At 42.7% G+C, this 25321-nt stretch overlaps 5 protein-coding genes and 1 pseudogene across 6 annotated transcripts in view; all 6 read left to right on the top strand.

Moving 5' to 3' along the window:
- Positions 1-5922, top strand: part of LOC308134673 (uncharacterized protein) — a gene marked incomplete at both ends in the record, with an annotated part of 81418 nt that extends 75496 nt beyond the window's left edge. The window contains 2 exons of the mRNA XM_080502444.1: positions 406-1716; positions 4439-5922. Coding sequence (XP_080358570.1) covers positions 406-1716; positions 4439-5922 — 2795 coding nt within the window. The remainder of the gene's footprint in view (positions 1-405; positions 1717-4438) is intronic.
- A 728-nt stretch (positions 5923-6650) lies between these two features.
- Positions 6651-12264, top strand: LOC308134672 (protocadherin gamma-A11-like; the record flags this gene model as incomplete). Its single annotated transcript, XM_080502443.1, has 2 exons — positions 6651-7286; positions 10525-12264. 2 exons carry the CDS (start codon positions 6651-6653, stop codon positions 12262-12264), a joined length of 2376 nt encoding a protein of 791 aa, XP_080358569.1.
- Positions 12265-12884: 620 nt separating this feature from the next.
- On the top strand, positions 12885-15272 carry LOC308134267 (protocadherin gamma-A2-like; the record flags this gene model as incomplete). Its single annotated transcript, XM_080501932.1, has 1 exon — positions 12885-15272. The coding sequence occupies one exon, from the start codon at positions 12885-12887 to the stop codon at positions 15270-15272; it is 2388 nt and encodes a 795-aa protein (XP_080358058.1).
- Positions 15273-15887: 615 nt separating this feature from the next.
- On the top strand, positions 15888-18281 carry LOC308134266 (protocadherin beta-16-like; the record flags this gene model as incomplete). The annotated part of the gene is made up of 1 exon (XM_080501931.1): positions 15888-18281. One exon carries the CDS (start codon positions 15888-15890, stop codon positions 18279-18281), a length of 2394 nt encoding a protein of 797 aa, XP_080358057.1.
- Positions 18282-18885: 604 nt separating this feature from the next.
- Positions 18886-21131, top strand: LOC308134671 (protocadherin gamma-A11-like; annotated as a pseudogene). The gene has a single exon. The product of its transcript is annotated as a protocadherin gamma-A11-like (transcript).
- A 747-nt stretch (positions 21132-21878) lies between these two features.
- Positions 21879-24127, top strand: LOC308134670 (protocadherin gamma-A11-like; the record flags this gene model as incomplete). The annotated part of the gene is given in 2 exon segments (XM_080502442.1): positions 21879-24069; positions 24072-24127. Coding segments are annotated over 2 exon segments (2247 nt in total).
- Positions 24128-25321: the final 1194 nt, after the last annotated feature.

The raw sequence follows: 25321 nt of genomic DNA, 5'->3' as shown, positions 1-25321 counted from the left end.
TCGATAGAGAAAAAGATGAGCAGTTGACTCTTACACTCACTGCTGTCGACGGAGGTGAACCTCAGCTCTCAGGAACCGTGCAAATTCACATCACTGTATTAGATGCGAATGACAATGCTCCAATATTTACGCAGTCAACATACAAGGGTACTTTAATGGAAAATTCCCCGAAAGGAACTTTATTAATGACCGTAAGAGCCACCGATATTGACCATGGAAAAAATGGTATTGTGATGTATTCCATATCAAATAATATTGACAGTGTTTTGGATTTATTTGAAATACAAGAGACCAGTGGTGAGGTCCGTTTGATTGGCAACCTTGATTATGAAGTATCAAAAAATTACCAGCTTAACATTAAAGCAAAGGATCACGGTGGTCTTTTTGATTCTTGTAAACTTATAGTGGATATTACGGATGTGAATGACAATAATCCGGTTATTGATTTAATGTCAACTACTCAAGCAATACCAGAAGATTCAGCTTTGAAAACAGTCGTTGCTGTCATGAATGTGCATGATACTGACTCAGATGATAATGGAATGGTTAAATGTTTTATCAGTGACAGTTTACCTTTTATTATTGAAACTACATCAAATGGTTTTTATAGCATACTGACAAACAGTGATTTAGACAGAGAGAGATCATCTGAATATAACATCACAGTGACCTGCTCTGATGAGGGAGTTCCATCCCTCTCCAGCAGCGTCACTCTCACCTTACAGATCTCTGATGTAAATGACAACGTGCCTGTCTTTGTGAAGAGCTCATATGAGGCCTACATAGTTGAAAACAACACACCAGGTCTATCTATATTTACAGTAAAAGCTACGGATGCTGACTGGAACCAGAATGCCCGTGTTTCTTACATACTGGAGGACTCCTCTGTTAACGGAGTGCCAGTCTCCTCATATGTGTCCGTCAGTGCAGATAGTGGAGTCATCCATGCAGTGCGCTCGTTTGATTATGAACAGATCAAAGATTTTCAGTTTCTTGTTAAAGCACAGGATGGAGGCTCTCCTCCACTCAGCAGCAACGTCACGGTGAAAATCCAGATCCAAGACAAGAACGACAACCCCCCTCAGGTCCTGTACCCAGTGCAGACTGGTGGCTCTGTGGTGGCTGAGATGGTGCCTCGTTCAGCAGATGTGGGTTATCTGGTGACTAAAGTGGTGGCTGTTGATGTGGACTCTGGACAGAATGCCTGGCTCTCATATAAACTACAGAAAGCCACAGACAGGGCGCTGTTTGAAGTTGGCTTGCAGAATGGAGAAATCAGAACTATCCGTCAAGTGAATGATAAAGATGCAGTGAAACAAAGACTGGCTGTTATAGTGGAGGACAACGGACAACCCTCTCGTTCAGCTACAGTCATCGTGAACGTGGCGGTGGCGGACAGCTTCCCTGAAGTGATGTCAGAGTTCACCGACCTGATCCACGACAAGGAGTACAATGACAACCTGACTTTTTACTTAGTGCTGGCTCTGGCTGTAGTTTCCTTCCTGTTCATCACCTGTGTGGTGGTGATTATATCAGTGAAAATCTACAGATGGAGACAGTCTCGCATCCTGTATCACTCCAACCTGCCTGTGATTCCATATTATCCACCACGTTACTCAGACACGTTGGGGACAGGAACTCTCCAACACGTGTACAACTACGAGGTGTGCAGGACGACTGACTCCAGAAAGAGTGACTGTAAGTTCGGCAGAGCTGGTAGTCAGAACGTGCTGATAATGGACCCCAGTTTAAGCGGGACGATGCAGCGGATACAGAGTGAGAAGAGCATCCTGGATGAACCTGACTCTCCCATCGAGGTTAGTTTTATGGAATAATGTTGTTGTTTTTTTTATCCCTCAGTTTAATTAATCAATTATGGTCCGATGATATGTGTGTGTTTAAAATTTACTTCGCAAACATCTACAGTCATGATTTTAAAGAAACTTACCTGAATATTAATAATATTATATCTAATCATCAGCATCCAGTAGCAGATATATGTGTGACTCATGTTGTTGTCAAGATCTGACAAAACATTTCGAAAAATGACTAAAATATTAGTTATTTTTAAGTCCATGTTTTTGCATCACTATTGTATAGGTTCAGGTTTGCTGAAAAGCCTGCTGGCAACAGAACCCGGAAGGTTAACAAAACAGAGTATGTTAAGTAACTGTTGCTATCGGAGCTAAAATCATTATTAACCAATTCATTATCTTAATACCATTTTGGTTCTTTACACTGTGCTTGATGTTAGCTGAATAACTATAAAAATGATTACAAGGCCTTCATTGAACTTCGTCCTTGTTTTTTAAGTCTGCAGTTTAATTTTTTTTCAATCCAGCACATATTCCTATAGTTGCTAAAATGTATGATTGCAAATGTATTTGTAAATTCTGCTTCAGAAACTCCTATTGAATGTTTTATCTTAGGAGTGAGTTTATGATTATCACCGACAATTAGTTTTAATAGTTGATCATTCTTTTAATTTGTTCTGCCTTTGTGTCACTTTCCAACTTTAAAGGATCCACAACATATCGCTGTGAGGGGCGTTAAAGAACGTTGCTGATAGATGACTTGTTAATGCGCGTTGCAGTGCAAAGGGGATTTTATTTGAGCAATCTCTGAACAGATTGGTTCGAACAGTCGCAGGACGAGATCAAACACACTTCACTTATCAATAGCGGTCGTGTAAACATTGCACTTTACCAAAGAAAAGTAAACGCTAAAAAAACATTTTATTGTAAACATGACCTCTTTAAACACGGTGACGCTAAAATAAACCTTAATAACGACTATTAAACTCCTAACACCCTGAACTCCAATTTTGCATTGCAGCACAATAGTTTAGTCATAGTGACTAGCTCTTGCAATCGCTAAATTATTAAATTAAATGTTTATTGTTGATTTTCTGAAATATTTATTTTTTATACTTAACGATTAAACTCAATTGATTGCACGATGTATACAATTTTGTGAAGTTATATAGTAAAGTGCTTCAAAATATCTCGACAAGTTGCATTGAAAACATTTCACTCCACATTGCTATCCTAACTGAACTCTCAAATAAATTATGAAAATAAAGAATGTGAGTTGTTTTCTGCAGAATGAGCTACAGCTCCTCGCTGGACGACAGGTAACAGCTGGGACTGCGCGTCATAATCTCGTGTATTGAAGCTCGTTTTGCAGTTTCCTGTAGTGCACATGTTTGGACTCTCAGGGCCGCTGTTGACTAAAGGAGAGCGTCCCTCGCTTATTTTTTGTACATTAAACAGAGAAAGACAGACACATTTAGCGCACAGCAGTCGTTGAAGAAAGGCAGGCGGTTTTGTCGCTGCGTTTCACTCCTTTCAGATTCAAGATACGCGAACAAGCCCATTTTTTTTTCTCTTCTGGGATATTCTATCATTGAGGAAAATTGCGAACTGGATCTTGATTGCTTCCACATCTCGTTTATTTTGTGGATAAATAATATCGGACTGAACAATGAGACGGCAAGTACTGTTGTTGTTATTGGTATTTACCGTTGGCTCAGTGGTCGGGCAAGTGACCTACTCCATTCCCGAGGAAATGCCGAAAGGCTCTTTAGTTGGTAATATAGCGCAAGATTTAGCGATTGAAGTGAAAAGGCTTAAGTCGGGTAAAGCTCGCATATATACAGAGGACAATGCAGAGTACATCGAGCTGAACAGAGACAGAGGAGTCCTGCTCGTTAAAGAGAGCGTCGACAGAGAGGCGCTGTGCGCGCAGACAACACCTTGCGCTTTACATCTTCAAATCATGCTGGAGGACCCGATTGAATTTTACACAGTCACGATCGAAATCAATGACATCAACGACAATGCACCGAGTTTCAAAAAGGAAGAGATGAAATTTAGGATCAGCGAGTCGGCCGTGATCGGAGCAAAATTCGTGCTCGAAAGAGCAATGGATCTCGATGTGGGTGTGAATGGACTGCAGAGTTATTCGTTAAAACCCACAGATAATTTTCATCTTAAGCTCCACAGTCAGCAGGATGGGAGTAAAAAGGTGGAGATGGTTTTACAAAAACATCTGGACAGAGAAGCGCAGGATAACCTTTCCTTAATGCTCACGGCTGTTGATGGAGGAAACCCTCAGCTGTCGGGTACAATGCGAGTCGAAATTTCAGTGCTCGACGTTAATGACAATGCGCCAGTATTTACGCAAGAGGTCTATAAGGTCTCTATAACTGAGAATGCTCCTAAAGATACAATATTGTGCATCGTAAGTGCGTTAGATGCTGATGAAGGCTCGAATGGAAACGTGCTGTATTCCATAACAAATGCTTTAGATGATGTCTCTCTTTTGTTTAAAATTGAAGAAAACACCGGCATTGTGTCTTTAATTGGAAACCTGGATTATGAAAAGATTCAGATATATGAAATACACGTACAGGCTGGTGATGAAGGAGGACTAACAGACTCGTGTAAGATTATTGTTGAGGTAACAGACACAAACGATAATCACCCATATCTTGATATCATGTCCAAAACAAATTCTGTATCAGAAAACACGAGGCCTGGAACTGTGGTAACTATATTTAATGTTCAGGATCCCGACTCTGGAGAGAATGGCAAAGTCACGTGTAATATTAATGAGCAAATGCCTTTTTTAATGAAAACTACTTCAAAAAAGATTTTTAGCTTGGTCACAGATAGTGAATTAGACCGAGAGACATCGTCTGAGTATAATATCACAGTGACCTGCTCTGATGAGGGAGTCCCCTCCCTCTCCAGCAGCGTCACTCTCACCTTACAGATCTCTGATGTAAATGATAACGCACCAGTCTTTGAGAAGGGCTCATATGAGGCCTACATTGTAGAAAACAACACACCAGGTCTCTCTATATTCACAGTTAAAGCTAAAGATGCTGACTGGAACCAGAATGCCCGCGTTTCATACATACTGGAGGACTCATCTGTTAACGGAGTGCCAGTCTCCTCGTATGTGTCCGTCAGTGCAGATAGTGGAGTCATCCATGCAGTGCGCTCGTTTGACTATGAACAGATAAAATATTTCGAATTTCACATCAAAGCTCAGGATGGAGGCTCTCCTCCACTCAGCAGCAACGTCACAGTGAAAATCAAGATCCAGGACCAGAACGACAACCCGCCTCAGGTCCTGTACCCAGTGCAGACTGGTGGCTCTGTGGTGGCTGAGATGGTGCCTCGTTCAGCAGATGTGGGTTATCTGGTGACTAAAGTGGTGGCTGTTGATGTGGACTCTGGACAGAATGCCTGGCTCTCATATAAACTACAGAAAGCCACGGACAGGGCGCTGTTTGAAGTGGGCTTACAGAATGGAGAAATCAGAACTATCCGTCAAGTGAATGATAAAGATGCAGTGAAACAAAGACTGACTGTTATAGTGGAGGACAACGGACAGCCCTCTCGCTCAGCTACAGTAATTGTGAACGTGGCGGTGGCGGACAGCTTCCCTGAAGTGATGTCAGAGTTCACCGACCTGATCCACGACAAGGAGTACAATGACAACCTGACATTTTACTTAGTGTTGGCTCTGGCTGTAGTTTCCTTCCTGTTCATCACCTGTGTGGTGGTGATTATATCAGTGAAAATCTACAGATGGAGACAGTCTCGCATCCTGTATCACTCCAACCTGCCTGTGATTCCATATTATCCACCACGTTACTCAGACACTTTGGGGACAGGAACTCTCCAACATGTGTACAATTACGAGGTGTGCAGGACGACTGACTCCAGAAAGAGTGACTGTAAGTTCGGCAGAGCTGGTAGTCAGAACGTGCTGATAATGGACCCCAGTTCAACAGGAACGATGCAGCGGATACAGAGTGAGAAGAGCATCCTGGATGAACCTGACTCTCCTATTGAGGTTAGAATGTTGCTACAAATGTGTACAAATTATTGCCACTTTCATCCAGATTAATGTCATACCACAGTACGGTTGTTTAGTTTTCTTCAGAAAATATATACACAACAAGTTCCTGCTCAGTATGTAGACAGTGTCATCAAACTAACTCACATTTTCAGTACCAAGGACAGCACCTCGTAGCAAAATTGTGGTGCTGATGGAAGAAGCTACTCTGTGATCTGTTATACTTCCATCAACTGCAAGTCAGAAAGGCTACTTTTGATTGAAAATTTGAATGTTCGACCAAACCTGTTGCACACATTTCCAATCAAAACATTTTGTACAATGCTAACACGAGTAAATTCAGATTCATGTGTCAGTCCGGCTGCCATTGTGGCTTTTTATTGCACTTATGTATTGTAAGTATTTACTTAGTGAGTTTTTTGTTTTGTTTTGTATTTTACATGAAGTCATGTAATATATTATTTCAACTCAGAGGGTCGCTGTTGGAAAGCATGTCGAGATGTGACGGGGTGCTTTGGGTATTTTTCTGTCCGTGTCCTTCGTCGCTGCTGATATGAAAGACACAATCCGTGAAAGCCGGTCGCGTTCAGATGGAGCCTTTTGTGGGACTATCAAGCTGAATACTTCAGGTTTTATCCAAGTACTATTGTGCAAAGGGTGTTTTTTTTTTTTTTGTCTTGTTTTCTGCCCTGGCTGTAACAGGAATGCTTATTTTCGTTGTTGGAAGTAAAAAGACGATGTCGTGCAGAACAATGAGACGGCAAGTATTGTTTTTTCTGATGCTCCTCTGCGTCAGCCTTGTCCATGGGCAGGTCAGCTACTCAATTCCCGAAGAAATGGCTAAAGGATCAGTAGTTGGAAACATAGCACGCGATTTGGACGTAGATCTTAAAAGACTGAAATCTGGTAAAGCTCGGGTCTACACGGGAGGTGGCGTGGAATACATCGGCCTGAATAAAGAGAAGGGGGTCTTGCTTGTCCAGGAAAGGATCGACAGAGAGGCTTTGTGTGGAGAAGTAACGCCGTGTGCTTTGCATTTCCAGTTAATTCTGGAAAATCCGATGGAATTATTTCGTGTCACAGTTGAGATTACAGACATCAACGATAACACCCCGATTTTTACAAATTCAGAGAAGCGCTTCGAAATTAGCGAGTCTGCTGTTATAGGATCGAAATTCATCCTCGAAAAAGCAGTGGATTCCGACATAGGGATGAATGGCTTACAGCAATACTCACTGACTCCTATCGATCATTTTGTACTCAAACTAGAAAACCAGGCAGACGGCAGTAAAAAGGTGGATATGGTCCTCCAGAAGCCTCTCGATCGAGAGAAACAGGAAACCATGTCGCTGTTGTTGACTGCTATTGACGGGGGAGAGCCGCAGATGTCAGGGACAATGCAGATCTGTGTTACCGTATTAGATGCGAATGACAACTCGCCAGCATTTGAAAAAAATTTGTACACAATAAAAATACGTGAAAATGCACCCAAAGGCACGAGCGTAACGACTGTAAGTGCTTCTGATAAAGACATAGGCTCAAACGGTGATCTGTCATATTTGATTTCAACCAGCAACCGCATTTTGTCCAAAATGTTTAAAATAAACTCCCAAACCGGTGAGATTATTCTCGCAGGTGAATTGGATTATGAAATGGCAAACACTTATCAAATTGATATTGAAGCAATCGACAGTGGTGGGCTTTCTGACTCAACCAAGGTGGTAGTTGAGATTATTGACGTAAACGATAACAATCCACAAATAAACATTGTTTCTAAATCTGAGTCTGTATCAGAGGACTCACCAGTTAATACTGTGATTGCGATGTTAAGTGTTAATGATCCTGATTCAGAGAATAATGGCAATGTTGATTGTAAAATAGGTTATAACACACCTTTCAGAATACAATCTACATTGAATGGCTTTTATACCTTAGTGACAGAGGTCCCTTTAGACAGAGAATCCACTTCTGATTATAATATTACAGTCATATGCACTGATGAGGGAGTTCCCTCCCTCTCCAGCAGCGTCACTCTCACCTTACAGATTTCTGATGTAAATGACAACACACCTTTCTTTGAAAAGAGATCATATGAGGCATACATAGTCGAAAATAACACACCAGGTCTCTCTGTATTCACAGTAAAAGCTACAGATGCTGACTGGAATCAGAATGCTCGTGTTTCTTACTTACTGGAGGACTCCTCTGTTAACGGAGTGCCAATCTCATCATATGTGTCCGTCAGTGCAGATAGTGGAGTTATCCATGCAGTGCGCTCGTTTGACTATGAACAAATTAAAAAATTCCAGTTTGTTGTCAAAGCTCAGGATGGAGGCTCTCCTCCACTCAGCAGCAACATGACAGTGAAAATCCAGATCCAAGACCAGAACGACAACCCTCCTCAGGTCCTGTACCCAGTGCAGACTGGTGGCTCTGTGGTGGCTGAGATGGTGCCTCGTTCAGCAGATGTGGGCTATCTGGTGACTAAAGTGGTGGCTGTTGATGTGGACTCTGGACAGAATGCCTGGCTCTCATATAAACTACAGAAAGCCACGGACAGGGCGCTGTTTGAAGTGGGCTTACAGAATGGAGAAATCAGGACTATCCGCCAAGTGAATGATAAAGATGCTGTGAAACAAAGACTGACTGTTATAGTGGAGGACAACGGACAGCCCTCTCGTTCAGCTACAGTCATTGTGAACGTGGCGGTGGCGGACAGCTTCCCTGAAGTGATGTCAGAATTCACCGACCTGATCCACGACAAGGAGTACAATGACAACCTGACTTTTTACTTAATTCTGGCTCTGGCTGTAGTTTCCTTCTTGTTCATCACCTGTGTGGTGATGATCATTTCAGTGAAAATCTACAGATGGAGACAGTCTCGCGTCCTTTATCACTCCAACCTGCCTGTGATTCCATATTATCCACCACGTTACTCGGACACTTTGGGGACAGGAACTCTCCAACATGTGTACAACTACGAGGTGTGTAGGACAACTGACTCCAGAAAGAGTGACTGTAAGTTCGGCAGAGCTGGTAGTCAGAACGTACTGATAATGGACCCCAGTTCAACAGGGACAATGCAGCGGATACAGAGTGAGAAGAGCATCCTGGATGAACCTGACTCTCCCATCGAGGTTAGACTGCAATCTTATTATTTTGGTACTCAAACCTTTCAACAAAAGATACTGTAATCATTGATTGTGAAAAACATTGAATCTGTTTTCTATCAATCTGGGAGTTGAAATTGGGTTTTTTTCCCACCTGTGTGAATGAACATCTGTGCGGTTGTTTGTTTCTGTGTATTTGTCCTGTAATGGACTGCTGACATGTGCCCTGACCTCGCCTATAGTTGGCTGAGCTTGGTTCAAGCACTCACTAACCCTGAACAGGATCACATCGAAGATGTATGGATGAACTAACCTCCGTGTACAATTTTATCTTTGAGTTTTGCATTTTATTACCATGACTTAATAAAAATAAGTGCACCTAGTCTTATATACAATTTTCTCGAGCCTCACTGACTATAATAATATTAATATTAATATTAATAATAATAATAATAATAATAATAATAATAATAATAATAATAATAATAATAATAATAATACATGCTATTTTATCAAATACATGTTTGTATGTCTGACTATCTTTGTCATGCAAATCAAATAGGATTTTGCTGTTTCCTATGTTGAAAAAAGAGGGTCGCTTTTGGCCAGAGTGTGGCAGTCGTACATAAGGCTGGTGGCAAATGTCCCTCCCCTTTATTTTCTGATCTTGCAGACAATAAAACACACGCAAATGGTCTTCCGTCCTTTGGAATCTTGCGCCACGGAAATCAAGAGCGGGTTTTATATTTATTTATGTATTTATTTTTTGCTGTTGTTGTTGTTGTTGAACATTTCGTCGAGATACGGACTGAATTCGTAAAATAATTCAAGGGGATTACACTTTTATTACGTGGAAAAAAAGGAGTATTCACACCACACGATGAGACTGCATCTACTGTTGTTCTTCTCGGTGCTCTCTTTCGCCTCCGTCTCCGGGCAGGTCAGCTATTCCATCCCCGAAGAAATGGAGAAAGGTTCGTTTGTCTGTAATGTTGCCCAGGATTTGGGTTTGGACCCTAAACGACTTAAATCGGGCAGAGCACGCATTCATTCGGGAGACAGTGCGGAATATGTCGAGCTGAATAGAGACAGAGGTGTCTTCCTTGTCAAAGACAGGATAGACAGAGAGACGCTATGTGGAGAAACGACGCCCTGTGCTTTACATCTTCAACTGATTCTGGAAAATCCGATGGAACTGTTTCGGATAACAATAGAAATCACCGATATAAATGATAATGCTCCCGTTTTTACAACGGGTGAGCAACGCTTTGAAATAAGCGAATCTACCATTATTGGATCTAAATTTGTACTGCAAAAAGCCATCGATGCTGATATTGGCACAAACGGGCTCCAAAGCTATTCTCTTAATCCCAAAAATAACTTCGCATTGAAACTAGAAAATCAAGCTGATGGCAGTAAAAAGGTCGAACTGGTCCTACAGAAGCCTCTTGATCGAGAAAAAGAAGTAAAAAGGTCGTTGTTATTAACTGCTCTGGATGGCGGACAGCCGCGGATGTCAGGCACAATGCAGATAAATATCATTGTCTTAGATGCAAACGACAATGCACCGATTTTCACAAAATCAGTATACAAAACTACTATAACGGAGAACTCCCCGCGAAGCACCAGTGTTATAACTGTGACTGCGTCAGATAGAGACGGGGGTTCGAATGCAGAAATAACATATGCCATTTCAAATAACAAACGTGGGTTATCCGACTTATTTCAGATTGACAGAAAAACAGGAGAGGTTATCTTAACTGGTGACATAGACTATGAAAAAACAAAAGTCTTTCAAATCGATGTCGAGGCAATAGATAACGGAGGTCTGTCTGATTCTAGTACGATTGTAATTGATATTACAGATGTCAATGATAACAGCCCTCAGTTGAAAATACTCTCTAAATCTGAAAACATTTTAGAGGACTCTCCTGAAAATACAGTCATTTCTATGCTAAGCGTAAATGACCCTGACTCTGAGCAAAATGGAGATGTTAAATGTCGCATTGATGATGACATTCCCTTTAGAATACAAAACACAATGAATGGATTTTACAGTTTGGTGACGGAAGTAGCTTTAGATAGAGAGGTCGCTCCACAATATAATATCACAGTGACCTGCTCTGATGAGGGAGTTCCCTCCCTCTCCAGCAGCGTCACTCTCACCTTACAGATCTCTGATGTAAATGATAACGCACCTGTATTTGAGAGAAGCTCGTATGAGGCCTACATAGTAGAGAACAACACACCAGGCATCTCTATATTCACAGTAAAAGCTAAAGATGCTGACTGGAACCAGAATGCTCGTGTGTCATACATACTGGAGGACTCATCTGTTAACGGTGTGCCAGTCTCCTCGTATGTGTCCATCAGTGCAGATAGTGGAGTCATCCATGCAGTGCGCTCCTTTGACTACGAACAAATCAAAGATTTCCAGTTTCATGTTAAAGCTCAGGATGGAGGTTCTCCTCCACTCAGTTGCAACGTGACAGTGAAAATCCAGATCCAGGACCAGAACGACAACCCCCCTCAGGTCCTGTACCCAGTGCAGACTGGTGGTTCTGTGGTGGCTGAGATGGTGCCTCGTTCAGCAGATGTGGGCTATCTGGTGACTAAAGTGGTGGCTGTTGATGTGGACTCTGGACAGAATGCCTGGCTCTCATATAAACTACAGAAAGCCACAGACAGAGCGCTGTTTGAAGTGGGCTTACAGAATGGAGAAATCAGAACTATCCGCCAAGTGAATGATAAAGATGCAGTGAAACAAAGACTGGCTGTTATAGTGGAGGACAACGGACAGCCCTCTCGTTCAGCTACAGTCATTGTGAACGTAGTGGTGGCGGACAGCTTCCCGGAAGTGATGTCAGAGTTCACCGACCTGATCCACGACAAGGAGTACAATGACAACCTGACGTTTTACTTAGTGTTGGCTCTGGCTGTAGTTTCCTTCCTGTTCATCACCTGTGTGGTGGTGATTATATCAGTGAAAATCTACAGATGGAGACAGTCTCGCGTCCTGTATCACTCCAACCTGCCTGTGATTCCATATTATCCACCACGTTACTCGGATACTTTGGGGACAGGAACTCTCCAACATGTGTACAACTACGAGGTGTGCAGGACGACTGACTCCAGAAAGAGTGACTGTAAGTTCGGCAGAGCTGGTAGTCAGAACGTACTGATAATGGACCCCAGTTCAACAGGGACGATGCAGCGGATACAGAGTGAGAAGAGCATCCTGGATGAACCTGACTCTCCTATTGAGGTTAGACAATATTTATGACTAAAACTAATTCTTTCTTTCATACTTTAGTGTCAAAATCTGAACCGCAATCACTTTCAGCACCACGGACAGCGAAAATGATTCGCTCTCTCTCCTTTCTGCTGAAATTGTTTTGTATGATTTTTGTTATTCCGTTTGAAAGCACTGTCTTCGGTTATATGTCAATGACTCGATGTTTATTTGTCTTTTTTTGTTTTTGTCATTTATTGACCACGCAAAATGATCATTTGTTGTTATGATAAAAAAATAATAATAATTCTTCATCAGTGACATTTTCTTCAGGTGTACGTGAACTGAACCAGGGTGTTTATTGAGATTTTGCCCTGCACTTTCTATTTTTGAACTCGGTGGGCCGCTGTCGACCAGCTCTACTGGGTTTAAAATGATATTTAAACCGGGAAGTCTTCTGAGCTTTCACTCCGGCGAGGAGATCCTCTGCACACCGCTTCGTCGCCAGTAACCGAAACAGAAAACACGGACGGACATATTGGAATAATATTTTGCTCTTGTTGACAAAGAAAGCTGCTTTTCTATTGCATTTGCATCGGAATAACTGATTGGATAACGAGAAGATTTCTGTTTTGTGTTGTTGTTGTTCGACTGATGTGCTCGCTAGAACAATGAAACGGCAAGTACTGGTGTTTTTGTCGATCCTCTGTCTGCGGTCAGCGCTCAGCCAGGTCAGCTACTCCATTCCCGAGGAAATGGCAAAAGGTTCTCTGGTTGGTAACATAGCTCAAGACTTAGGATTGAATGTGAAACGATTGTTGGCTGGAAAAGCTCGCATCCATACAGGAGACAATGCGGAGTATATTCAGCTCAACAGAGAAAAGGGACTGCTCGTTATCAAAGAGAAAATAGACCGTGAAGCTCTCTGTGCGCAGACGACACCCTGTGCTTTACATTTTCAGATCGCACTGGAAAATCCCATAGAAATATTCCCAGTTACCGTTGAAATCACAGATATTAACGACAACGCCCCTATGTTCGAACAAGATGAGAGACGATTTGAAATTAGTGAGTCGGCAATTGTCGGCTCAAAATTTATTCTAGGGAACGCATTAGATTCCGACATTGGGCTTAATGGTCTTCAAAGCTTTACACTGAAACCAAATGACAATTTTATTCTCAAACTACACAGTCAGTCAGACGGTGGAAAAAAAGTAGAAATGATTTTACAAAAGCCCCTCGATAGAGAGAAACAGGAGTTTGCGTCATTGTTATTGATAGCTGTTGATGGAGGAGATCCACAAAGATCCGGGACAATGCAAATTCATATCACGGTGTTAGATGCAAATGATAATGCTCCTGTTTTTACACAAAACGTTTACAAAGCAAGTGTCAAAGAGGACTCTGTCAGGGGAACACTGATTACTAAAGTGAGTGCCTCCGATGCAGACAAAGGCTCGAATGGGGAAATTAGTTATACTATGGTAAAGCGAGGAATATCAAAATTGTTCCATGTTACTGAAGACGGGAGCCTCATACTATATGGCCCAATTGATTATGAAAAAGCAAAAAAATATGAAATTGATATCGAGGCTGTGGATCGCGGAGGTCTCTCTGATTCTAGTAAAGTAGTTGTAGATGTGGGTGATATTAATGACAACAATCCGATTATCAATATAATTTCTTCATCAAATACGATCAGTGAGGATTCACGTGTGAGCACCGTGGTCGCTGTTATGAGCGTAAATGATCCCGACTCGGAAGAAAACGGAAACGTTCATTGTACGATTGATAGAAATATACCATTTTCGCTGACTTCTTCTGCAAGTAATTTTTATAGCATCGTTACCGAGAGTGATTTAAACCGAGAGAGATCCTCTGAGTATAATATCACAGTGACCTGCTCCGATGAGGGAGTTCCCTCTTTGTCCAGCAGCGTCACGCTCACCTTAAAGATTTCTGATGTAAATGATAACGCACCTGTCTTTGAGAGGAGCTCATATGAGGCCTACATAGTAGAAAACAACACACCAGGTCTCTCTATATTTACAGTAAAAGCGACAGATCCTGACTGGAACCAGAATGCCCGTGTTTCTTACCTACTGGAGGACTCCTTTGTTAACGGAGTGCCAGTCTCCTCATATGTGGCCGTCAGTGCAGATAGTGGAGTCATCCATGCAGTGCGCTCGTTTGACTATGAACAGATCAAAGATTTCCAGTTTCTGATCAAAGCTCAGGATGGAGGCTCTCCTCCACTCAGCAGCAACGTGACAGTGAAAATCCAGATCCAGGACCAGAACGACAACCCCCCTCAGGTCCTGTACCCAGTGCAGACTGGTGGCTCTGTGGTGGCTGAGATGGTGCCTCGTTCAGCAGATGTGGGCTACCTGGTGACTAAAGTGGTGGCTGTTGATGTGGACTCTGGACAGAATGCCTGGCTCTCATATAAGCTGCAGAAAGCCACAGACAGGGCGCTGTTTGAAGTGGGCTTACAGAATGGAGAAATCAGGACAATCCGCCAAGTCAATGATAAAGATACAGTGAAACAAAGACTGGCTGTTATAGTGGAGGACAACGGACAGCCCTCTCGTTCAGCTACAGTCATTGTGAACGTGGCGGTGGCGGACAGCTTCCCGGAAGTGATGTCAGAATTCACCGACCTGATCCACGACAAGGAGTACAATGACAACCTGACTTTTTACTTAGTGTTGGCTCTGGCTGTAGTTTCCTTCTTGTTCATCACCTGTGTGGTGGTGATTATATCAGTGAAAATCTACAGATGGAGACAGTCTCGCGTGCTTTATCACTCCAACCTGCCTGTGATTCCATATTATCCACCACGTTACTCGGACACTTTGGGGACAGGAACTCTCCAACATGTGTACAATTACGAGGTGTGCAGGACGACTGACTCCAGAAAGAGTGACTGTAAGTTCGGCAGAGCTGGTAGTCAGAACGTGCTGATAATGGACCCCAGTTCAACAGGGACGATGCAGCGGATTCAGAGTGAGAAGAGCATCCTGGATGAACCTGACTCTCCTATTGAGGTTAGACTATGATTTATGTGTAAAAAATAACTAATTATTTAATTTATATTTCATTGTTAGAGTTTCAAATGCCTTTCGCTTCAGCACCTTGGAGAGCGAAGGCAATGGCACTGCTTTCTCCTCCAGTTTTTCTTTCTTTACAACATTTTTGTTAATCATTTTAAGAGCAATTGTGTTTCATTATCTCTTCATTTGTCGATAAATGTGTCATTTGTTAGTGTCTTTTATGACGCAGAGGAAAATAACTTTGTTCGTGTGATTTAAAAAGTTATTTAATTCTATAGTAATTTCTTCAGCTGTCATTGAATTAATATCAGGGTTTTATTCCAGTTTTGCCTTGCAATTTCTTGTTTTGAACTCGGTGGGCCGCTGTCGACCAGCTCTACTCAGTTTAAATGAATATTTAAACGGGGAAGTCTTCTGAGCTCTCACTCCAGCAAGGAGATCCTCTGTACACCGCTTCGCCAACAGTAACCGAAAAAGAAAACACGAAATGCTTTGTTGGAATAACGTTTTGCTCTTGGTTACAAAGAGAACTGCCTTTCAGTTGTTTTCTCATCGGACCTACTGACTGGAAAACGAGGAGATAACATTATTTTTTGTTCGACGGATGTGCTCGCTAGAACAATGAAACGGCAAGTACTGGTGTTTTTGTCGATCCTCTATCTGCGGTCAGCGCTCAGCCAGGTCAGCTACTCCATTCCCGAGGAAATGTCAAAAGGCTCTCTGGTTGGGAACATAGCTCAGGACTTAGGGTTGGATGTGAGGCGATTGCTGGCTGGAAAAGCTCGCATCCATACAGGAGACAATGCGGAGTATATCCAGCTCAACAGAGAAAAGGGACTGCTCGTTATCAAAGAGAAAATAGACCGTGAAGCTCTCTGTGCGCAGACGACACCCTGTGCTTTACATTTTCAGATCGCACTGGAAAATCCCATCGAAATATTCCCAGTGACCGTCGAAATCACAGATATTAATGACAACGCCCCTGTGTTCAAAAAGGAAGAAAGGAGGTTTGAAATTAGCGAGTCGGCAGTTGTCGGATCTAAATTCATGCTAGAAAAAGCGATAGATCCAGACATAGGACTTAATGGTCTACAAAGCTATACACTAAAGCCCAATGACAATTTTATTCTCAAACTACACAGTCAGTCTGACGGTGGAAAAAAAGTAGAAATGATTTTACAAAAGCCCCTCGATAGAGAAAAGCAGGAGTTTGCGTCATTGTTATTGACAGCTGTGGATGGAGGAGATCCACAAAGATCCGGGACAATGCAAATTCATATCACGGTGTTAGATGTTAATGATAATGCTCCTGTTTTTACACAAAACGTTTACAAAGCAAGTGTCAAAGAGGACTCTGTCAGGGGAACACTGATTACCAAAGTGAGTGCTTCAGATGCAGACAAAGGCTCAAATGGAGAGATTAGTTATGTTGTTGGTAGTAGTGGTGCAATCATTCCAAATTTATTTCTCATTAATGAAGACGGGAGCCTTGTACTAAATGGCCCGATTGATTATGAAAGAACCAAAAAATATGAACTTGATATCGAGGCTGTCGATCGCGGAGGTCTTTCTGATTCTTGTAAAGTTATTGTAGATGTGGGTGATATTAATGACAACAGTCCGATTATCAATATAATTTCATCATCAAATACGATCAGTGAAGATTCACGTCCGAGTACCGTGGTCGCTGTTATGAGCGTAAATGATCCCGACTCGGACGAAAATGGAAAAGTTAATTGTGCCATTAACAGAAATATACCATTTTCGATTACTTCTTCTGCAAGTAATTTTTATAGCATCGTGACAGACAGTGATTTAGACCGAGAAAGAACCTCTGAGTATAATATCACAGTGACCTGCTCTGATGAAGGAGTGTCCTCACTCTTCAGCAGCGTCACTCTCACTTTACAGATCTCTGATGTAAATGATAACGCACCTGTCTTTGAGAGGAGCTCATTTGAGGCCTACATCGTAGAAAACAACACACCAGGACTCTCTATTTTCACAGTGAAAGCTATTGATGCTGACTGGAACCAGAATGCTCGTGTTTCTTACATACTGGAGGACTCCTCTGTTAACGGTGTGCCAGTCTCCTCATATGTTTCCGTCAGTGCAGATAGTGGAGTCATCCATGCATTGCGTTCATTTGACTACGAACAGATCAAACATTTCCAGTTCTATGTTAAAGGTCAGGATGGAGGCTCTCCTCCACTCAGCAGCAACGTGACAGTGAAAATCCAGATCCGGGACCAGAACGACAACCCCCCTCAGGTCCTGTACCCAGTGCAGACTGGTGGCTCTGTGGTGGCTGAGATGGTGCCTCGTTCAGCAGATGTGGGCTACCTGGTGACTAAAGTGGTGGCTGTTGATGTGGACTCTGGACAGAATGCCTGGCTCTCATATAAACTACAGAAAGCCACAGACAGGGCGCTGTTTGAAGTGGGCTTACAAAATGGAGAAATCAGAACTATCCGTCAAGTGAATGATAAAGATGCTGTGAAACAAAGACTGACTGTTACAGTGGAGGACAACGGACAGCCCTCTCGTTCAGCTACAGTCATCGTGAACGTGGCGGTGGCGGACAGCTTCCCTGAAGTGATGTCAGAATTCACCGACCTGATCCACGACAAGGAGTACAATGAGAACCTGACTTTTTACTTAGTGTTGGCTCTGGCTGTAGTTTCCTTCCTGTTCATCACCTGTGTGGTGGTGATCATATCAGTGAAAATCTACAGATGGAGACAGTCTCGCGTCCTTTATCACTCCAACCTGCCTGTGATTCCATATTATCCACCACGTTACTCGGACACTTTGGGGACAGGAACTCTCCAACATGTGTACAACTACGAGGTGTGCAGGACGACTGACTCCAGAAAGAGTGACTGTAAGTTCGGCAGAGCTGGTAGTCAGAACGTGCTGATAATGGACCCCAGTTCAACAGGGACGATGCAGCGGATGCAGAGTGAGAAGAGCATCCTGGATGAACCTGACTCTCCCATCGAGGTTAGACTATGATTTATGTGAAAAAAAAACAAATTATTTCATTTATATTTCAGTGTCAGAATTTCAAATGCTTTTAGTTTCAGAACCTTGGAGAGCGACGACAATGGCACTGCTTTCTACTCCAGTTTTTCTTCTTAACAACATATTTGTTTCTCATTTTAAGACCAATTATTTTCATTATCTCCTAATTTATTGATAAATGTTTGTTTGTGTCTTTTATGACGCATAGGAAAATAACTTTGTTCGTCTGATTTAAAAAGTTATTTAATTCTATAGTATTTTCTTCAGCTGTCATTGAAGTAATAGCAGGGTTTTATTCCAATTTTGCCTTGCAATTTCTTGTTTTGAACTCCGTGGGCCGCTGTCGACCAGCTGCAGTGAGTTTGAATAGACACTTTAACGGGGACGTCATTTGAGCTCTCATTTGAGCGAGGATATTCTCTGCACACCGCTTCTTCGACAGTAACCGAAATAGAAAACACGCAAATGCCATGTTGGAATATTTTTTTCCTGTTGAAAAAGAGAGCTGCTTTTGTTTTGTATTTGCAGCGGAATAACTGACTGGAAAACGAGGAGATACTATTATTTATGTTTAACGGATGTGCTCGGTAGAACAATGAAACGGCAAGTACTGGTGTTTTTGACGGTTCTCTGTCTGCGGTCAGCGCTCAGCCAGGTCAGCTACTCCATACCCGAGGAAATGTCAAAAGGCTCTCTGGTTGGTAACATAGCTCAGGACTTAGGGTTGGATGTGAGGCGATTGCTGGCTGGAAAAGCTCGCATCCATACAGGAGACAATGCGGAGTATATTCAGCTCAACAGAGAAAAGGGACTGCTCGTTATCAAAGAGAAAATAGACCGTGAAGCTCTCTGTGCGCAGACGACACCCTGTGCTTTGCATTTTCAGATCGCACTGGAAAATCCAATAGAAATATTCCCAGTTACCGTCGAAATCACAGATATTAACGACAACGCCCCTGTGTTCGAAAAAGATGAGAGGCGATTTGAAATTAGCGAGTCGGCAATTGTCGGCTCAAAATTCTTACTCGAAAAAGCGATAGATCCAGATATAGGAGTTAATGGCCTTCAAAGCTATACACTAAAGCCCAATGTTAATTTTGTTCTAAAAATGCCCAGTCAGTCAGACGTTAGGAAAAAAGTAGAAATGATTTTACAAAAGCCCCTCGATAGAGAGAAACAGGAGTTTACGTCATTGTTGTTAACGGCTGTGGATGGAGGAGATCCACAAAGATCCGGGACAATGCAAATTCACATCACGGTGTTAGACGTTAATGATAATGCTCCTGTTTTTACACAAAACGTTTACAAAGCAAGTGTCAAAGAGGACTCTGTCAGGGGAACACTGATTACTAAAGTTAGTGCTTCAGATGCAGACAAAGACTCAAATGGAGAGATTAGTTATGTTATTGGTAGTAGTGTTGCAATCATTAAACATTTATTTCTCGTTACTGAAGAGGGGAACGTGCTACTAAATGGCCCAATTGATTTTGAAAAAGCGAAAGAATATGAAATTGATATCGAGGCTGTGGATCGTGGAGGTCTCTCTGATTCTAGTAAAGTAATTGTCGATGTAGGTGACATTAATGACAACAGTCCGATTATCAATATAATTTCATCATCAAATACGATCAGTGAGGATTCACGTCCGAGTACCGTGGTCGCTGTTATGAGCGTAAATGATCCAGACTCGGACGACAATGGAAACGTTAAATGTGCGATTAACAGAAATATACCATTTTCGATTACTTCAACAGCAAGTAATTTTTATAGCATCGTGACAGACAGTGATTTAGACCGAGAAAGAACCTCTGAATATAATATCACAGTAAACTGCTCTGATGAGGGAGTGCCCTCCCTCTCCAGCAGCGTCACTCTCACCTTACAGATCTCTGATGTAAACGATAACGCACCTGTCTTTGAGATGAGCTCATATGAGGCCTACATCATAGAAAACAACACACCAGGTCTCTCTATATTCACAGTAAAAGCTATTGACACTGACTGGAACCAGAATGCTCGTGTTTCTTACATACTAGAGGACTCCTCTGTAAACGGAGTGCCAGTCTCCTCATATGTGTCCGTCAGTGCAGATAGTGGAGTCATCCATGCAGTGCGCTCGTTTGACTATGAACAAATCAAAGATTTTCAGTTTCTTGTTAAAGCTCAGGATGGAGGCTCTCCTCCACTCAGCAGCAACGTGACAGTGAAAATCCAGATCCAGGACCAGAACGACAACCCCCCTCAGGTCCTGTACCCAGTGCAGACTGGTGGCTCTGTGGTGGCTGAGATGGTGCCTCGTTCAGCAGATGTGGGCTATCTGGTGACTAAAGTGGTGGCTGTTGATGTGGACTCTGGACAGAATGCCTGGCTCTCATATAAACTACAAAAAGCCACAGACAGAGCGCTGTTTGAAGTGGGCTTACAGAATGGAGAAATCAGAACTATCCGCCAAGTGAATGATAAAGATGCAGTCAAACAAAGACTGACTGTTATAGTGGAGGACAACGGACAACCCTCTCGTTCAGCTACAGTCATTGTGAACGTGGCGGTGGCGGACAGCTTCCCTGAAGTGATGTCAGAATTCACCGACCTGATCCACGACAAGGAGTACAATGACAACCTGACTTTTTACTTAGTGTTGGCTCTGGCTGTAGTTTCCTTCTTGTTCATCACCTGTGTGGTGGTGATTATATCAGTGAAAATCTACAGATGGAGACAGTCTCGCGTGCTTTATCACTCCAACCTGCCTGTGATTCCATATTATCCACCACGTTACTCGGACACTTTGGGGACAGGAACTCTCCAACATGTGTACAATTACGAGGTGTGCAGGACGACTGACTCCAGAAAGAGTGACTGTAAGTTCGGCAGAGCTGGTAGTCAGAACGTGCTGATAATGGATCCAAGTTTAACCGGGACGATGCAGCGGATACAGAGTGAGAAGAGCATCCTGGATGAACCTGACTCTCCTGTTGAGGTTAGAAATTTGGTACACCCTCTGCCTTTGCAGTTTTCAGAGTTTTTATAAAACATTGCATTTTAATGTCACTACATCATGTATATACGTATCAGCAATCGCGTAAGCAACATATCCATATGGTTCATTTGTACAGTAAATTATTCTTGCTCAATCTTTTAAAAACGCCTTTTTTGTTGTTTGTTTTGGGGTGTTTTATTGTTTTTTTTTTGTTTTTTTGTTTTTTTTGTTTTTTTGGGGGGGGGGGCGAAAATGTAAACACAGGTTAGCATCGATTATTTATAGCGAGCAGCTTTTTCCTGACTCTTCCCTTCATATATTTTTCGCACACCTTGTCTGCAGTTTCCCTAGATGAACTCACTGGGCCGCTATTGCCTTTTCATTTATAGTTGTAGCATTTGCAGCAGTACCGCCTCTCTTTCTCGATGGATACCGTCTCTCAGATGCATTGTCTTCGTATTTTGGGTTGATGTAGTCTGCAGTACGAGGAGGGACCGCCATTCGCTTTTTCTTCATGTCAGTGAACTGCTTTTCTTCCCATTGTGTTCGATGGCCGTTCATCTTCCCAAGGAATTTTAGGACGCAGTTGTTTGTTCGCAGTGGCGTTAACAATGACACGGCAAGTACTGCTGTTGATTTCCGTTCTGTGTCTTGGTTCAGTCTTTGGGCAGGTCAGTTACTCTGTTCCAGAGGAGATGGCGAAAGGATCTGTGGTCGGTAATATAGCTCAGGATTTAGGTTTGGATGTTAAGCGACTGAGGTTAGGAAACGCTCGTATCTATTCTGGTGATAGCACGGAGTACATCGAGCTGAACACCGAGAGAGGAGCTCTGATCATAAAAGAGAGAATCGACAGAGAGGCTTTGTGCGGTGACACGGCGCCTTGCGCCGTGCATTTCCAAATTGTTTTAGAAAACCCGATGGAGTTTTACAGTGTAACGGTTGAAATTACAGATATTAATGATAATGCGCCAACCTTTGAAAAAAACGAAATGAAATTCATAATTAGCGAGTCCGCAGTCCTCGGTGCAAAATTTGACTTGGAGAGAGCCGCTGATTTAGATGTAGGTACTAACACTCTCCAAAATTATGTGCTCAAGCCAAGCGACAATTTCTTACTGAAGCTCCACAACCAACCTGATGGAACGAAGAATGTGGAAATGGTTTTGCAGAAGCCCTTAGATAGAGAAAAAAATGAGTTTATCTCGTTGGTGTTGACGGCTCTGGATGGAGGAGAGCCACAGATGTCAGGAACAATGCAGATTCTTATTACAGTGTTAGACGTGAATGATAACGCACCTATTTTCACGCAACCCATTTACAAAGGCACGATCACTGAAAATTCAGTAAAAGGCACGGTTGTCGCCACTGTCAGCGCATCTGATGCTGATCATGGTTTAAATGGCAAAATAACATATTCGATCACGAACACTTTGGATGACGTTAGACATATGTTTGAAGTGCACGAGGAAAGTGGTGAAGTGAGAGTGATAGGGCGTTTGGATTTTGAAAAGAAAAAACATTTTCAGATCAACATACGGGCCAGAGACAACGGAGGGCTATCAGACTCTTGCAAAGTCACAGTCGATGTCGTTGATATAAATGATAATGAACCGATAATTAAAATAATGTCGAAGTCAACAGTTATATCGGAGAACTCAGATATCAACACAGTCGTTACGATGATTAATGTCCAGGACCCAGACTCCGGTGAAAATGGAAAAGTTCAGTGTTTTATAAATGATAATATTCCTTTTATATTGAAATCATCATCAAACAATTTCTATAGTTTAGTGACGGACAGTGATTTAGACCGAGAGAGATCATCTGAGTATAACATCACAGTGACCTGCTCTGATGAGGGAGTGCCCTCCCTCTCGAGCAGCGTCACTCTCACTTTACAGATCTCAGATGTAAATGATAACGCACCTGTCTTTGAGAGGACCTCATATGAGGCCTACATAGTAGAAAATAACACACCAGGTCTCTCCATTTTCACAGTTAAAGCTATAGATGCTGACTGGAACCAGAATGCCCGTGTTTCTTACATACTGGAGGACTCTTCTGTTAACGGAGTGCCAGTGTCCTCATACGTTTCTGTCAGTGCAGATAATGGAGTCATCCATGCAGTGCGCTCGTTTGACTACGAGCAGATCAAAGATTTCCGGTTCTATGTTAAAGGTCAGGATGGAGGCTCTCCTCCACTCAGCAGCAACGTGACAGTAAAAATCCAGATCCGGGACCAGAACGACAACCCCCCTCAGGTCCTGTACCCAGTGCAGACTGGTGGCTCTCTGGTGGCTGAAATGGTGCCTCGTTCAGCAGATGTGGGTTATCTGGTGACTAAAGTGGTGGCTGTTGATGTGGACTCTGGACAGAATGCCTGGCTCTCATATAAACTGCAGAAAGCCACAGACAGGGCTCTATTTGAAGTGGGCTTACAGAATGGAGAAATCAGAACTATCCGCCAGGTGAATGATAAAGATGCAGTGAAACAAAGACTGACTGTTATAGTGGAGGACAACGGACAGCCCTCTCGTTCAGCTACAGTGATTGTGAACGTGGCGGTGGCGGACAGCTTCCCTGAAGTGATGGCAGAGTTCACCGACCTGATCCACGACAAGGAGTACAATGACAACCTGACTTTTTATTTAGTGTTGGCTCTGGCTGTAGTTTCCTTCCTGTTCATCACCTGTGTGGTGGTGATTATATCAGTGAAAATCTACAGATGGAGACAGTCTCGCATCCTGTATCACTCCAACCTGCCTGTGATTCCATATTATCCACCACGTTACTCGGATACTTTGGGGACAGGAACTCTCCAACACGTGTACAACTACGAGGTGTGCAGGACGACTGACTCCAGAAAGAGTGACTGTAAATTCGGCAGAGCTGGTAGTCAGAACGTGCTGATAATGGACCCCAGTTCAACAGGGACGATGCAGCGGATACAAAGTGAGAAGAGCATCCTGGACGAACCTGACTCTCCCATAGAGGTTAGAAAATCGAGATAATTGCTTGCAATATGTTCATAGTATTTTGTACGACTTTACGCGCTCTGTCGTGCTTTCTTTCATTTCAGCACCTCGGATAGCGATGCACTGTCATCGTTAATGTTTCGACGGCTAAAAAACTATATTCAGTCTTTCACTTTACCTGGTGTTTTTGAACAATTTTGTTCATTATAATTCCATTTTGTTTTGTCACCGCAGTGTAGACAGCACTGTTATTCTCAAGAATCTGTGTTTTCTTTGTTCATTGTTGCATTTCTGGTCTTGATCAAATGTTTGTGGCAATTTCGATGCAGTTTTTTAACATGGACTCAGAGCGCCGCTGTTGGACAGATATTTTAACATTTAGCAGACTCGTATTTTCCGTCACCCTTTTATTGTCGTGGTGGAAAGCTCAGAAGCTAAACGCACAGTCTGGGATTGTCAGTGAAGACGTCTCATCACTTCTCCACTGATTGGAATACGGCATAACACTCCTGGTGGCATATCATTTGGGAAATACAGACGTATCAAGGATTTTAATGGTTCGCCCTGGAAGAACATCGTGAAAAACAATGAGAGGGCACGTCCTGTTGTTTTTGGTTCTTTTTCTCGACTCGGGCTTCGCACAGGTCAGCTACTCTGTTCCTGAGGAAATGTCAAAAGGGTCCCTCGTTGGAAACATGGCAAAGGATTTTGGTTTAGACGTGAAGAGACTAAAGTCGGGCAAAGCTCGTATTTTCACTCCAGAGAGCGAGGATTATATTGAGCTAAACAACGACAGAGGCGTCCTCCTCATAAAAAACAGAATCGACAGAGAGGCGCTCTGCGGACAAACGACGCCCTGCGCATTACATTTTCAGATTATTTTGGAAAATCCGATGGAGTTTTACACCGTGACTGTCGAGATTATAGATGTTAATGATAATGCCCCGTCTTTCGAAAAGAACGACGTCAAATTTAAGATTAGCGAGTCCGCTGTGAACGGAGCTAAATTCATATTAGACCGAGCTGTTGATCTCGATGTCGGCTTGAACGGGTTGCAAACATATAAACTCGAACCG

This window comes from Blennius ocellaris (genome assembly GCF_963422515.1).
Source record: "Blennius ocellaris genome assembly, chromosome: 9".
NCBI lineage: Eukaryota > Metazoa > Chordata > Actinopteri > Blenniiformes > Blenniidae > Blennius > Blennius ocellaris.
The sequence above is the reverse complement of the archived record's forward strand: the minus strand, read 5'-3'. Positions and strand labels throughout refer to the sequence as shown.